This window comes from Austrofundulus limnaeus, unplaced genomic scaffold (genome assembly GCF_001266775.1).
Source record: "Austrofundulus limnaeus strain Quisiro unplaced genomic scaffold, Austrofundulus_limnaeus-1.0 Scaffold29, whole genome shotgun sequence".
Taxonomy (NCBI): domain Eukaryota; kingdom Metazoa; phylum Chordata; class Actinopteri; order Cyprinodontiformes; family Rivulidae; genus Austrofundulus; species Austrofundulus limnaeus.
The window spans coordinates 448,150-461,931 of record NW_013952431.1 but is presented as its reverse complement, the minus strand read 5'-3'; the positions used below and the strand labels follow the sequence as shown (position 1 = coordinate 461,931).

At 41.4% G+C, this 13,782-nt stretch overlaps 2 protein-coding genes across 4 annotated transcripts; one reads left to right on the top strand and one right to left on the bottom strand.

Annotated features, from left to right (window-relative positions):
• The first annotated feature begins 38 nt into the window (after nucleotides 1–38).
• Nucleotides 39–3,330, top strand: fkrp (fukutin related protein). Of its 3 annotated transcripts, XM_014005217.1 has the most exons (3): nucleotides 39–111; nucleotides 244–359; nucleotides 576–3,330. In XM_014005217.1, the coding sequence occupies exon 3, from the start codon at nucleotides 691–693 to the stop codon at nucleotides 2,278–2,280; it is 1,590 nt and encodes a 529-aa protein (XP_013860671.1). In that variant the 5' UTR covers nucleotides 39–111; nucleotides 244–359; nucleotides 576–690; the 3' UTR covers nucleotides 2,281–3,330. The 3 variants fall into 3 exon arrangements, with proteins under 3 accessions (XP_013860671.1, XP_013860672.1, XP_013860670.1); XM_014005218.1 differs by having other exon boundaries at nucleotides 46–257; XM_014005216.1 differs by having other exon boundaries at nucleotides 46–359.
• Nucleotides 3,331–5,116: 1,786 nt separating this feature from the next.
• Nucleotides 5,117–13,324, bottom strand: slc1a5 (solute carrier family 1 member 5). Its single transcript, XM_014005215.1, has 8 exons — nucleotides 12,499–13,324; nucleotides 9,606–9,648; nucleotides 9,407–9,475; nucleotides 9,147–9,313; nucleotides 8,586–8,819; nucleotides 8,255–8,449; nucleotides 7,946–8,080; nucleotides 5,117–7,850 (listed from the first exon to the last, which is right to left on the bottom strand). The coding sequence occupies exons 1-8, from the start codon at nucleotides 13,038–13,040 to the stop codon at nucleotides 7,616–7,618; spliced, it is 1,620 nt and encodes a 539-aa protein (XP_013860669.1). The 5' UTR covers nucleotides 13,041–13,324; the 3' UTR covers nucleotides 5,117–7,615.
• Between the last annotated feature and the right edge of the window lie 458 nt (nucleotides 13,325–13,782).

Below are 13,782 nucleotides of genomic sequence, written 5' to 3'. Positions count from 1 at the left end.
TTATACTTTAATTCTGAAGGACGATGACCGGAAGTATTGTTGTTGCTCCGAGCAACAGACACCGAAGAAGTATGCTAGCACAATGCTAAAGTCGTACGGCAGGATTTCTTGGTAAATTCGTGAAATTTAAATACTCCCCTTTACTTACGGCTTTCTGTTTTTAATGCCGGAGTATGGTTTAAATCACAGCTGTGCATTTTTTTGCAAATGATGCGGAGTAAATGCGTTTTTTATTTGCTACAGAGCTGACTGAAAATGTGAGCATAATGACATTCATTAATGCTGCGCTTCCTAAATGTACAAGAATTGCATGTAATAAGTGTCTTCCATCGAGTATCATTATGTACTCTCAATTAAAGGTGAGTCATGCAGACGTTTGATTTACTAAAAATAACTTTGCATAGTGTAATGCACTCATTTGACATACATAGCTATATTTTTAGAGGTTTTTCGCTAAATAACCTGCTCTTGTGTCATATTATCATTATTTATTCGTTTTTAGAGATGTTGCTATAAAACTTGTATACCCATTCAAATCTGTTAATAATATATGTATGTCCTTTCTTCATTTTTAGTGTAAATCCAAATCTCATTCATCCACTTTTGAACATGAGGACCAAAGACCTGCTCCTGGGTGCCTTTATTGATGCTTAAACTCTTTGAAGAAGCACTGGGAAGTAATCTGTTGCCATGCGTATCACTTTCTGCCAGGCTCTGTTAACTGGTGCCATTATCGTCAACCTCCTTATCCTCTATTATGTGTCTCGAGCGCAGCAGCAGATGATGGAGAAGAGGAAGGAGCTTGGCCGTGGGACGAGGAGGGCCGCTCGGCCGGGCTCGGGGCTCGGAGGAAGCCTGGGGGTCCTCGGAGGAGAACGTGGAGTGGCGGGAGTGGAAGGGCACGGTCGAAGCCCACGGGTGACCGTTCTCCTCCGGGAGTTTGAAAGCTTTGAGAATTACGTAGGGGATGTGGCTAATTCCTTCCTTCGTCAGCGGCCGGAGCTGCCCTTCCTGGCCGTGGCTGACGTGTTTCCGTACCCGCCCCTGGTGCTTCCTGAGGGCGCTCGGCTTCTGGTGCTCTCCCCCAGCCCCGAGCAGCCGCCCCAAGCTCACAGGCCGGAGTTCCACGTGCAGACAGAGTTTGTGCTGTTAGTGCCTGATGGAGTGGTGCTGGAGCAGCCTCGAGTTGTGGAGAGGCTCATTAAGGAGCTGGAAGGTGAGGGCGGGGGGCCTGTGAGGCTGGTAGCTGCACCCGTGCTTGCTCGCTCTGCGGTGCAGTGCCTCCACCTGAGGGTGAACCTCAGAGAGTGGACAGCCACGTACTCGCCTGCCGCCTCTGGCAGCAGCGGGAGTGTGTGCACAGCCTTACAGGGAGATGCCGTCGTCCTGATTCGCACCGAGGATCTTTTCAACCTGTCCGTCCCGCTCGGGCGGCCTCTCTTTCCCGCTCTTTTTGTCCAGACGTCCTTGAGAGGTTGGAAGGTCAAACTGCTGGAAAGCCCCTGTTTCTCTGCGAGCCACCGGCCACTTTTCAGCTCCGCGCACAACCAGTGGAAGGCTGACACCCGACTGAAAGAGGCCACGGGGAAGCTGATGAGGAGCTTCGGGCTGAAGCGCCTCCTGATGCCCGATGGGAAGGACCAGTGGTACGGCTGCAGTAAAGAGACGRCGCGCTGCTTCAGCACTGTTCAAGACGACACGCCAGACTATCTCTATCTGGACCGCTGGACGCCGCCTTGCTGCCTGCGATCGCTCAGGGAAACCACCAAGTACGTCATCAACGTCTTGGAGAGCTCAGGGGTGCGCTACTGGCTGGAGGGAGGGTCTCTGCTCGGCGCCATTCGCCACCAGGACATCATCCCGTGGGATTACGATGTGGACCTGGGGATCTATCTGGAGGATGTGCCCAACTGCGAGCACTTGAAGAACCTGGATTCGGGCTCGTTGGTGGACGCTAACGGCTACGTGTGGGAGCGAGCCGTGGAAGGAGACTTCTACKGAGTCCAGTACAGCGAGTCCAACCATCTGCACGTCGACCTGTGGCCTTTCTATCCCCGGAACGCCGTCATGACTAAAGACACGTGGACAGAGCACAAACAAGACGTGGAGTTCCCGGAACACTTCTTGCAGCCGCTGGTCCCCATGCCCTTCGCTGGCATCACGGCCTACGGCCCCAACAACCACAGAGCCTTCCTGGAGCTCAAGTTTGGAGAGGGGGTGATCGAGAACCCGCAGTACCCGAACCCTGACAAAAAAAGGCTCGATAGAAGCAAGTTATGAGAGACGGAAGGGGCTCAAAGGCCCTTTTATATTGCACTGATTGTTATTTTTTTAATCTAGTTTACCTCAATTTCTTTTTCTATTTTGGCCAAGAAAAAAAACTACACAATGCCAACTTGTTGACTTATGTTCTGTGTTAGCTGATAAGTTTTATAATCACAATCGGTCAAATATTTTTTTTCATTTTAATGTGTTTTGGTGTAAAGTTTTTTTAAATGGACAGAGACAGAGATCCATTATTGTACTGACTTTTAATCAAAAACTGGATTTACTCGTAATACCCTGAATGTGTTGTACAGTGTAAATATTACTGCTGTAAAACAAAGTTTAAATTATAGGAGAATAATCTTGCAGTATTTAATGTACAGAATTATTTTTAAACAGGTGACCTTTGAGTTACGACATGGTTTGTTAATTTGCGTTGCCTTGTTTTATTGAGACAGTTTCCATTTTTCAAGTTTTAAATTTACAATCAGCTCCTTCGATAGATTAGGAAACAATATGGGCAGAAATGTTTCAACATTTTTTAGGTCTTTTCCGATACAAATCAAGGAATCCAAACATGAAGACACAAAACATTGTGACTTTGTGAAAATATTGTTTGCTCTTAAGTTTAGCTGATTTTGGTTTCATACTACTTGATGTGTGGCCATTTTGCATTTCTTGCTTTATTTATTATTTTTTGTTGCTTTGAATTTTAAGGGCTAATAATTTGAAAGATTGATCCTGCAACGTTTATGCTGTTTTAWTTTATTTATTTATTTTCATTATTTATACTTTGTTCATATTCTTAGACTTTTTGTGTCTCTTTCTAGAAGAAACATTTATTTCAAAGTCTTACGAGGTTTTACACGTACGTTGAAAAACTGCAACGTTGTTTTGGTGAAATCCTTTATTAATAATTATGTGCAATATTTGATTGTAATAGGGACATAACAAAACGCCTTCATCCAACTAGTGTGTGTCCTGCAAAGTTTCTGATAAGTGTGTGTTGTGTATTTGTGTGTCACATTTAAAAAAAATGGTCAAATAAAGAAAAATCTCAACTTTTCTGTTTGTGGTTGCAGCAGCTCTTCTTCATGAACACAAGATGGCACAACWCACTCACTATTGAGTCATTATTTTTGGCGGATCTAAACCAGGAATGTAACTTTACTGGAACAAAGCTTATTTCTTCCCCATAAACCAGTTTAGTGATGCGACCGTGTCCTGAAACTACACACAGTCAATAGACCTTTACTTGAAACTATTTCTGGATTTGTGTTTACATTCCTTCCAGCTGAGTGTGGAGCATCATTATAGTCAAGAAAGCACTTTCTCTTTCAGCACCAAGGTTGTACACCCCAGCATTTCATCTGATTGTATTAAATATATTAATTTTGGTCTCAATTATTTATTCTATTTTTTCTGTTTTCTTCAAATCTTTATACTTTCTTTTAAAGATGCAATACGTCCTCTGTTTTTTTTTTTTTCTAAATAATTGTTTAACATACCTTCTGAGATGTCGCTTCATTTATTTTTTCATTTATTCTGTTTCTCTGACCTCTGGGTAAATTTGCCAGAAAGTCCACTCCTGAGAATACTGGCCACTAACCAGTGTTGCATAAAGTACCAGAAAGTGATACTTGAGTAAAATTACAAGTATTTTTCCAAAATAAAACCGACTTTGGTAATAGTTAAAGTCTCCTTTAGGAATATTACTTGAGTAAAAGTCTTAAAGTATCTGTTATTTTTAGTACTTAAGTATTAAAAGTAAAAGTACTGATTTAAAATGAGCAGTTAGATTTTCTGTTAGGACATTTATTAGGAAAACAATGCAGAAATGACTGTCGTATTAAAATAATTAATTTATGTTAAATTTAGGATGCACCAGTCAAGGCTGCCCAAACCTTTTCTCCAAAAGGAAACTCTGAGGGCTGTGGTCAAATGCAATAATATAATTCATGAAATACAAATACTTCTTAAGTACTGTACTTTTATTTTAATGATTACGTCCTGCAGGAGTGTGACATGATTTGTTTGTGTACAAACTATTACGGTATCAGAATTTTATACATTTATACTTCTCATTCAACCACAATTAAATTCATTCTTTGTAGAAGGCATAGTTTATATGGAAAGTATTTATTTTTTTACAATAACAAGCTGGAATGAAAACAAGCAAAAGTGAAATAAAAGTAATGACTTTCTACTTATTGCCTTTTTAAAAATGTAAGGAGTAGAAAGTACAGATAGTTCTGTGAAAATGTAAGAAGTAGAAGTAAAAAGTATGCTGAAAAATAATTACTCAAGTAAAATACAGATACCCAAAGATTCTACTTAAGTATAGTAACAAAGTATTTGTACTTAGTTACTTTACAACTCTGCCACTAACCCTCCTGCTGCCCTTAGGTCAAAAATACTGTAGATGACCCACAAGACCTCAGTGTTGAGACTTGAGGCCTTGTGGGTCATTGTGACCCGGGCAGCAGGAGAGTTGTTTAGGTGTGAATATTCTTTCACAAAGTGGAGTTTTGGACTCATCTTTAATCACTTGTAGACGTCCATCCATTCAACACTTTGTGTTTCATTAAACTGAGTCCAATAATTAGCAGGACCTGACTGCTCTTTACTTCTCTGAAACCAGTTTTAGATTGAAATAAGTCACCAAACGGTTTAGTTTTTGGTTACACATGGGTGTACATGGTTTTAAGACTTGAGAACAAACTGATTTATGTAAAGCCATAAAAGCAGCTGCATGTAAATATGCATCCCTCTAAACATAATTTTCTTGCACTCCAATTAAATGATCGATTGAAACTGGGGCTGAAAGATTAAAACACCAGCAACACAAGCATTTAAAAAAWTTTTTTTTATTGTTGTACTTTTAAATTATAGCCTCATTGGAACAAACACCCACGACTGACACATCCATGTGGTTTAAGATGTTCAGCAAACAAGAACATTTTTACAACCTTGAGCTGGAAAGGGTAAAACAACAACTGTGACACAATTCTTCACAGTTCAACAACTTTTTCATGACACAAAGTACTTTCAATCCAATGGGGGAAAATTGGGACATTCAAGAATTATTTTTTAGTTTTAAATATGGGAGAGAAAACAAACATGGATGCAACAACTTTCCATTTAACAAGATTGCTTCAGTGTGCAAACTGGAACACCACAAACACACAAAAACGCAACCATCCAGCCCACAAACTGGAGACAAAACAAAAGCAGAAGATATAAAATAACAGTCTAGCCCCATTTGGTTCTGAGAAGTCATGGAAGGAGTGAAACACCTGGTTGGGAGTAATTAGCATGCCAAACATGGCTACAAATTTCTTTGGATTTTCATAAAAAATAAATAATAATTTAAACAAATGGACAGTAAGGCCTGAAGTCAAAACAATGACTTGTTTCATTACTGAAAACATTTTAAAATCCCCCTTACAAAAGTTCATTTAAAACCCAGCAGCCGGCTGGGTAAAGACACACATGCAGTGGAAGGTAATTTGACACGAGCGTGACATGTACAGTATTCATACCACGTGCTGCACCATCAGACYGTCATCATCACACTGTGCTTTAAAACCTATTTATACTTTCTTAAAACACCGGAGCAGAAGAAACGGCTCGTATAAAACGAGGGAGATTTAAAAAATAATAATAAAAGTTCCTCAAGAGATCAGTCGTCTCCTTCATTTGCCTCTTACTTTTTTGGTCTGAGAGTTTTTCTAAGCAGTTGAAGGAGAAAAGTCCAAGCTGAGGCCAACAGAGTCAACCAGGTGAGAAAAAAATCAGTCAGCTTACATCCACGATTCTTCATTAAACTTTGAGTCGGCACCGAAGCTATAATGTCATCGGACGTCCTTTGGAATACAATAAAAACTTTACTCTCAACACGGGACAGATTCTTACAGGTTCTTTTGCATAGCCACAAATAGTCCATGAAAGCTTTCAAACCCTCCCACAAAGACATCCAAAATCTAATCTTTGTGAATTTTTCTATATATTAATATGGCATTTTTATACAGGTTTAAGGCATAAAGATAAATTACATCTAAATGTAGCAGTGGGATTTCTAGCATCTACATAATGCAAATATCATACATTACTGCAAATCAATACAACTAAATAGATTTAACTCTCTATAGCTTTGTTTAGTGCAGGTAAAGACTGATTGTGTACCTTTGGTTCTTATGAAGAAATTAAATGAACTAAAAAAGGTGAAATTCATACTACCGTAATAAATTAAATAGACTGAAATCGMTTTTTGCCTCCGTTTAACTGTACCTGTTAAGTGTTATCTGTGCTTGCACATTAAAAGCACCACTTAGCCAAAGCGTTATGATCCAAAAAGGAAAGAGGAAAACTAAACATMTAAATGATTGGTCCCATGTTTTTTGGTCAAAAAATTAGCGAAAAGCCTTTACAAATGTATAAAACTGAGTTTTCCAGATGCAGAAATTACACAGCTGTTGCATGTTTTTCAAAATCAAGTATTTGCATCTTAAGACTGGCAAACATTACCATCCCTAATGTATTTTATATGACAGTCAATATAAAATACAGTGATTCAGACGACAGCCGGCACTGATTAAAACCTGCATGAAAGTGGCTATACTCGACTCAAACATGTTCCACCCTAGCTCCATTTGACATCCTACTTGTCTGGGTTTCACAAGTAAGATATCAACCCTTATTATATAACAAATTAAAAGGAGACTGACACATTTGACCTTCTGTACATTGACCGTGGAAACTGACTGAGTAGAATATGCTTTAAGGGGGGCTCTCATTAACTTTTAAAGTCAGAAATGTCCTCGTTTTAGAAAATGGAGTGCTGTCAGAAGCAACCAGTGACACAAARGAGATATGACAACATCTTAAAAGCATTTAGACCAACCCTTAACATTTATATTGCAATGTTTTCCACCATTTCCTTACTTTTTATCCATTTACTGACTGCACCTTGAAGGTCACTGGTGTGTAAACTGGTCATCTGATATAGATGTACTCAATGATGTCACAGACATTCTGACTTTAAAGTTGACCCAGACCAATCAAATGCACAGAAATGTGTCTAATGTAGACCAATGTGCCCCTAAAAAGAAAAAAAACACCCTCCCACCACCACTTTGTACAGGGTGGTGAGGTCAAAGAGTTTCTTCTGCATTGTAGTGTGCGCGTCCATCCTCACTCCTTACACGCTTTTCTTCAAGGCAGGGAATAAAACAAGAAAAAAAAAAATTTAAATGGGGGGGTTGGGGGTGGGTGGGAATTGAACCTTAAGTTTTAGTTTCCAGAAGCGTCAGGCTTGTCCGGAGTGACCCTGAAAGTGTCAGCAGCAGCATTACATCATCGACTCTTTTTCACTGGAAGACTTGAAACCTTCGGCGCTGTCCCTCAGCCCTCGTTTATCTATGAGCGGCGAGTGCTCGGGGGCGGCGGCAGACGAGTCCCCCTCCATCCTGACCTCGCTCAGCTCGGCTCCGCCTTCGTGTTTGAGCTTGCGGTCCACAAAGCACTGCAGGAGTCCAGCTCCGAATGCGTCGCCCTCCACGTTCAACACGGTGCAGGTACGATCTCTAAAGAGCGAAAAATCAAAGTCATTGGTTTAATGATGTTGAGCGTAGAGGGTTTTTTTTTTTTTGCCACAGAGTAAATACAAAAGTGTACTCACACAATCCAGTCAACGGCCAGGATGAGAGAAATGTCTTTGGTTGGAAGTCCTATTGCTTCCAGAATGATAGCCAGAGTCAGCACACCACCTGCAGGGATACCAGCTGCTCCGACACTGGACGCTGTAGCTGTCACACTAACAAACACAAGGGACAGTGTCACAGTAGTGCCACTAAACAGGGTTCTTCCACCCGTACTCAAGTCACTTTTCACACAGTCTACGATGAGTTTTGTAAGGTTTGTCAGTACTAGAATGTTATAGAAGAGGCAGGAAAAGTACTACTGGAGAGGGATGTGCGTTTCGACTCACAGGATGGTGATGACTTGGATAAAGTTGAGGCTCGAGTCGTTCAGCTGAGCAATGAAAACAGCAGCCACYCACTGAAAGAGAGCGGCTCCGTCCATGTTGACTGTGGCACCGATGGGCAGAATGAAGCGGCTGATGTGCTTGGAGACGCCGTTTTTCTCCTCCACGCACTTCATCATGAGGGGCAGTGTGGCAGAGCTGAGGAACAAGGAACGGGGGTGGGTTGAGTGTGCGAGAGCAGAAGCCATGTGGGGAGAGAGGTGTGCGTTTTAGACAGGAGAGGCTCAGTTAGCCAGACTGAGCAAACAAGTGTGCTTTTGAGAGATTCCCGTACCTGGAGCTGGTCCCGAAAGCTGTGGCCAAAGCCGTGAAGATCCCCCAAAGGAAGGTGTACGGGTTCTTCCTTGTGAAGATAAAGTAGATGCCCGGCAGCACGAGGATACCATGGATTGCGTGGCCAATAATGCAGCAGGCTATATATTTTCCCAGACTGGCAAATAGCGTGCCGACGTCGTCCATCTCCACAATCTTCCCAGCAACGAGGAACATGATACCCAGAGGGGCATACCTGCAGACAGGCGGGAGAAAAGGAACCACACAATGCGATGGATCAGATTACAGGAACACAGCACAAAAGAAAAGTCTCCTACTGAACAAACAACTATATCTAATTCAGACCCAAGGCCTTAGAAGTTTTCTCAAGGTTCTACACATTTATCTTGGTGTCGCATAATCCAGAGATTCTTAAACCAATTGTGGGCCGTGAGCGCCACCTTGAGGGCCTCAAAAGAACAGTTTTTAACTTCGGGCCGCAGAGGGCCGAGGGACCGCATTGATTTTACCCCTGGCATAAAACCACTGGTTTAAGGTAACATTAACATGCAACCTTCCTTACCACATGATCCAGGAGACCAGCACCATGGTGGCCTCATTGAAGGAATTGAAGAACTTGATCAGGATCTCTCCTTCCTCGCCCAGCTTCCTTAACGCCACGCCAAACACGATGGCAAACACCACCAGGCCAAGAATATTCATGCCGTCTTGGTCTGAACCAACGGGCACCTGTCCACCATCACGGATTTAAAAAAAAACTCAATTTCTTGTACATTTATAATCCATTATAACAAATGACTRAATGTTTCAGTTTTTCCTCACCTTCTCTACGGTGACATTTAGGGTTCCATTTGTGCCGTTCCTTGTTATCAGCTTGTAGGCAGTTGCATACTAGTGGGAAAAAGACAATTTTCATTAAGAACCACTAACAGCCCAGTCAGCGTATCGAGTTAAGCTTGTTATATAATGTAATTTCTTGTCTATAGTAAAAAAKAAAACATGTAAAAGAGCAAATACTCACAGACTGAAAGGCAGCCGACACCAGGTTGGAAGGAAAAATGTTTCTTTAAATAGAAAAAACAAACCATAATGCATTAGATCAGGAAGTTTTGTCATAATGGTTGAATGAACATTACATAACCGTATGTTAAAGTCTCTTTATAAAGATAAAAAAAAATAAAAGTTACTACTAAAGCAATACAGACAAACTGAATGGCATGGTTGATCCTGTGGAAATTTAAAAAAATGTAATAATCCCCTTTCCCAACCTTTGTGCCCCTATTTTATCATGTGACGGGTTTAATAATGATCTAACTAAAGTTGCTACACACTGCTTATTAAAGCCACCCCCAAGAACTCAGAGAACCCAGCACAGTTGATGCCTCTGTGCTTGGTTGGTTGTAAGATTTAGAGCAATAAGACGTTACCTTAACAAGCTCTTTACAGCCAATCAACAAAAACAATCGCACTCAAATCTCAGAAACGCAGTGAACCAGAAAGATTGRTTAATACCGACTAACTCCAGGAAAGAAAAAAATCAATCTTTTGCTATAATCACTTGAGAGCTCTCTGTAGGTTTTTCACAGTTTTTGAAGGTTGCCTCAAACACTGCTTAGATTTGAGAACATTTTAACAAAGGTTCTTGTGTATTTGAGAATGACAGAAAATGGTTACCTTGCATGGAGAGGACAGTAAAACCATGAAAGTGAGCTCACACCTGAATACTTCTACTTCTCTGGCACTGTGGTTACTTCCTCTCTGGCACAGTTCTCACTCTCAACTCTAATGAACTCTTAAATCTGCCACCATTTCTGTTCTTTATACCCGTGTCTGTGTTAAAAGGAAACGTCCGGCTTCAGGACGTTCTGAGAATAACACGTAACTGTGTGTATACGTGTACAAATCTTTACGTACAACTGAATAGCGTCAGCGTGACGCCATTAACACACACACATACACACAAACACAGAATTGTCACATGCCTTTCTGAGGGTGTGTCCTCTTTTGTTTACGTTTAGCTACAATGACGTACTTTCAGAATACTGTTACCCTCCTAGAACAGGCAACCCTTCCAACACCTAACCCAGGTCAAATGCTTGGTTATACGGTCATTGTTTTGTTTTACAGGTGACCGAAACGATCAACAAAAAATGTGTGTAATGTAATCTTTAATGATTTGAGGAAATTATTTAGTATTTTTTTTTTAATTGGGGGAAAATGCTCTTTTCAAAGCTAAACTTTTTACAGATAGGAACAAAAAAAGACATGTTTTTCCCCCAGAGTAGCTTCATATCACTTTCTTTYTGTAAACCAAGGTAAAGGTTCTCAACACACCAACAGTAGACGCTGCACAGCTGGGCGCCAGCTTGGGAATGTTGACATTTGGTTCAAATTGGAAAAAGACACACAGGAGATAAGAAAAGTCAACAAGGATGTGTTGGAGTGGCTGCAAACAGAGTGAAACCTATCCTACCTAACCTGACCTGACATGTGGACAGTATATTTTTTTATATGAACGTACTTAATGATGATAATTAAACCTGAGTCCACAGATTTGCAAACAATTAACTTTTACGCTCCGATGAACCGCTCAGTTCCACCCAGCATGTTCCCCATCTAAACTCACCAAAACAATAACGAGAGGCCTGCTGTGTGTTTACAATAACCTGGAAACACGTGTTCGACACGAGATAAAAAATTACTCCTGATTTTGTTTCTTATTCCGGTAGTGTGTTGAACTCAGGAAGGTTAGATGAAATAATCCCAGATAATATTAATCCCTGGTTACAACAACATGCTTTACTTGTCCCGATACCTAAAACTTAATTAAATGAGGGTGTGTTTATTTATTTTTTCCCTCCCATGCCTGTAAATATGCAGATCAAACGTTCTTTCATTCGGGCATTTATGTTGCAGCTCGCAGATCTGGTTCCACCACATTCTTCAATATCAGAAATGTAAACCTGAACAGCTGTCAGGTTTTCAGGAAACATTCGGGAGCTTAAGTATTATTGTACACGTTGTACTATCGAGGAATGACCACACACTTGATATTTTGTACTTCTTCATTGTGTCTAACTCTTCTAGTTAAACAAAAATGTGCCTATAATGTGCAGAAATGACTAGATAAGAATGCTGTCTGAGGCAAAGTCAAAAGATCATTACAATAAAACAGATTAACTTAACTCTTTTGTTTAAATTTGAATCTTAAGACTTTTAAAAACAGTCTTTCTTCCATTATCATTCTGCTTTTTTAAGCAATAATTGTTTACTTAGAAAGCTTATTTTGGGGGGGTCTGAAGACTTTGGAAACCAGTGGATTAAAGGGACCAGTGTGATGTGTCAGAAGATGACATCACGCTCATATTTTGRTGTATTTCCACTGTGAATCAAGTCACAGAGTTTCCCTTTAAGGCAACACATCTATTTTAAAAGAGACAGAAGTACTGGCAGGGTTAAAAAAATATCTACTGAAGGAAATCGGTCCAGTGACAGTACCTAGACACGTGGAGATGGTTTCTTTTGTGAGACTAAAAATAATCTGATGCTGCTGATGCCTAATTTGGTCTGTTTCACGCAAACGGAGTTCCTCTGACATCAACACAGAGGGGAAAGTTGTGGCTGGTTCTTTAGTAAAGGGACTTTACCAAGTCACTACAACTTCTCAGGAAACTGTAACCAGCATTATTTCGTGTATGCTGAGAATTAAAGTGCTACGCTACAGCACAGACRGACAAACCGGGTTTCAGATTAGAGGATTAAGCCCTCATGAAGAGGAAAAGGCAGCTGATGCAACAGCTTGTTGACGTTACTCAGTCAGGTTAAAAATGGCGCCACATTGAAGCACATTTGTTCCCTTGTGGAAGTTCTCAGAAAAGAAAAAAAAAAGTAACACTCCTCGGGACTTCACTCACCTTATCAAGTCTAAGAAGGAGTCTATAATTTCTTTATGAGCCGGCACGCTGTCATCGATCAGGTCGACAGTTGGGGGCTTGTCGACTGCCCCCGGCTTGATGATGAACGCCATCACGACCCCGATGGACGACGCGATGAGTGTGGTGATGAGAAAGAAGAGCATGGCCCACCCGCCGAGTTTCCCCAGGGCTTTYGGGTCGATGCTGGCCGCCCCGGACACCAGGCTGCACACGACCAGGGGGATGATGATCATCTTCAGGAGCCGGATGAGGATCTCGCCAGGAAAGCCGACGTAAATTTCCTGGGTCTTGGTCAGGCCCACGTTGCGCACACCGAGTCCAATGAAGACGCCGACGATGACCCCGGCCACGGTGAGGATGACCAGCAGGTTGGCCCGGACGATCCGGAGCAACCGCGCGGACAGCGGCTCCGGGCTGGTGGTCTTCTTCTTGTGGCTGTCCAACCCGTTGGCCAGGGGCTCGTCGTGGTGAGCCTCGCCGTTGGCTGCTTTCATGTCTTCAATGTCTATCTTCTCAGCCATTATTAAAAGTTAACCTAAAACTTATAGTAACAATACAAATAGTTGTAACAATTTATATAAACGAGGCGAGGGTAAAGCTAATAATTTACGCGCTTAAAGAATGAAAGACATAGCCGACAACTTCCTCGATTTACCTCACTTTACCTCGTGCGAAGTTTTTTTATACCGGCACTTTTTAGCCCCACCCATAGATATCTGCAGGACAGAAACTTAGGGCGGACATCTCAGGGAGGCCGCCTTCTTGGATAGGTCCCACTCCCTCGGTGCTTATATTCAGGTGCATCTTCAGCAAACTGATAGGAAATTCACACAGGGTGAACATATTTTATATGAATAAGTAATTAAGTAAATTTAAAATAATTTAAAAAATTAATTTTGTAATGAAGAAATATGTTTGTTCATTTGAAATTATTTCTCTTTAACACAATCATACTTTTACACAGCAATAACACAAGAATTTATTCACATTTGTTTTATTGTGCTATGAATGCAAACGTGTGCACATATGTGTGTACCTATATATATGCACATATATACATATATATACAAGTGTAGCTATATGTATATACCCTTCCATCAGTGCCCGAATAGAAAACCCAGGATGTAAACACCTGTTTGTGTGCAGTTGTGAGCATGCATGCATCTCTCCAATGGAATATTAGTGAGTGTGGGGGGATCACAGACCCGACCCGCAAAGCCGGAAGCCGACATAAGGGAGATCAGCGCCAAAGACCCCGAGAGG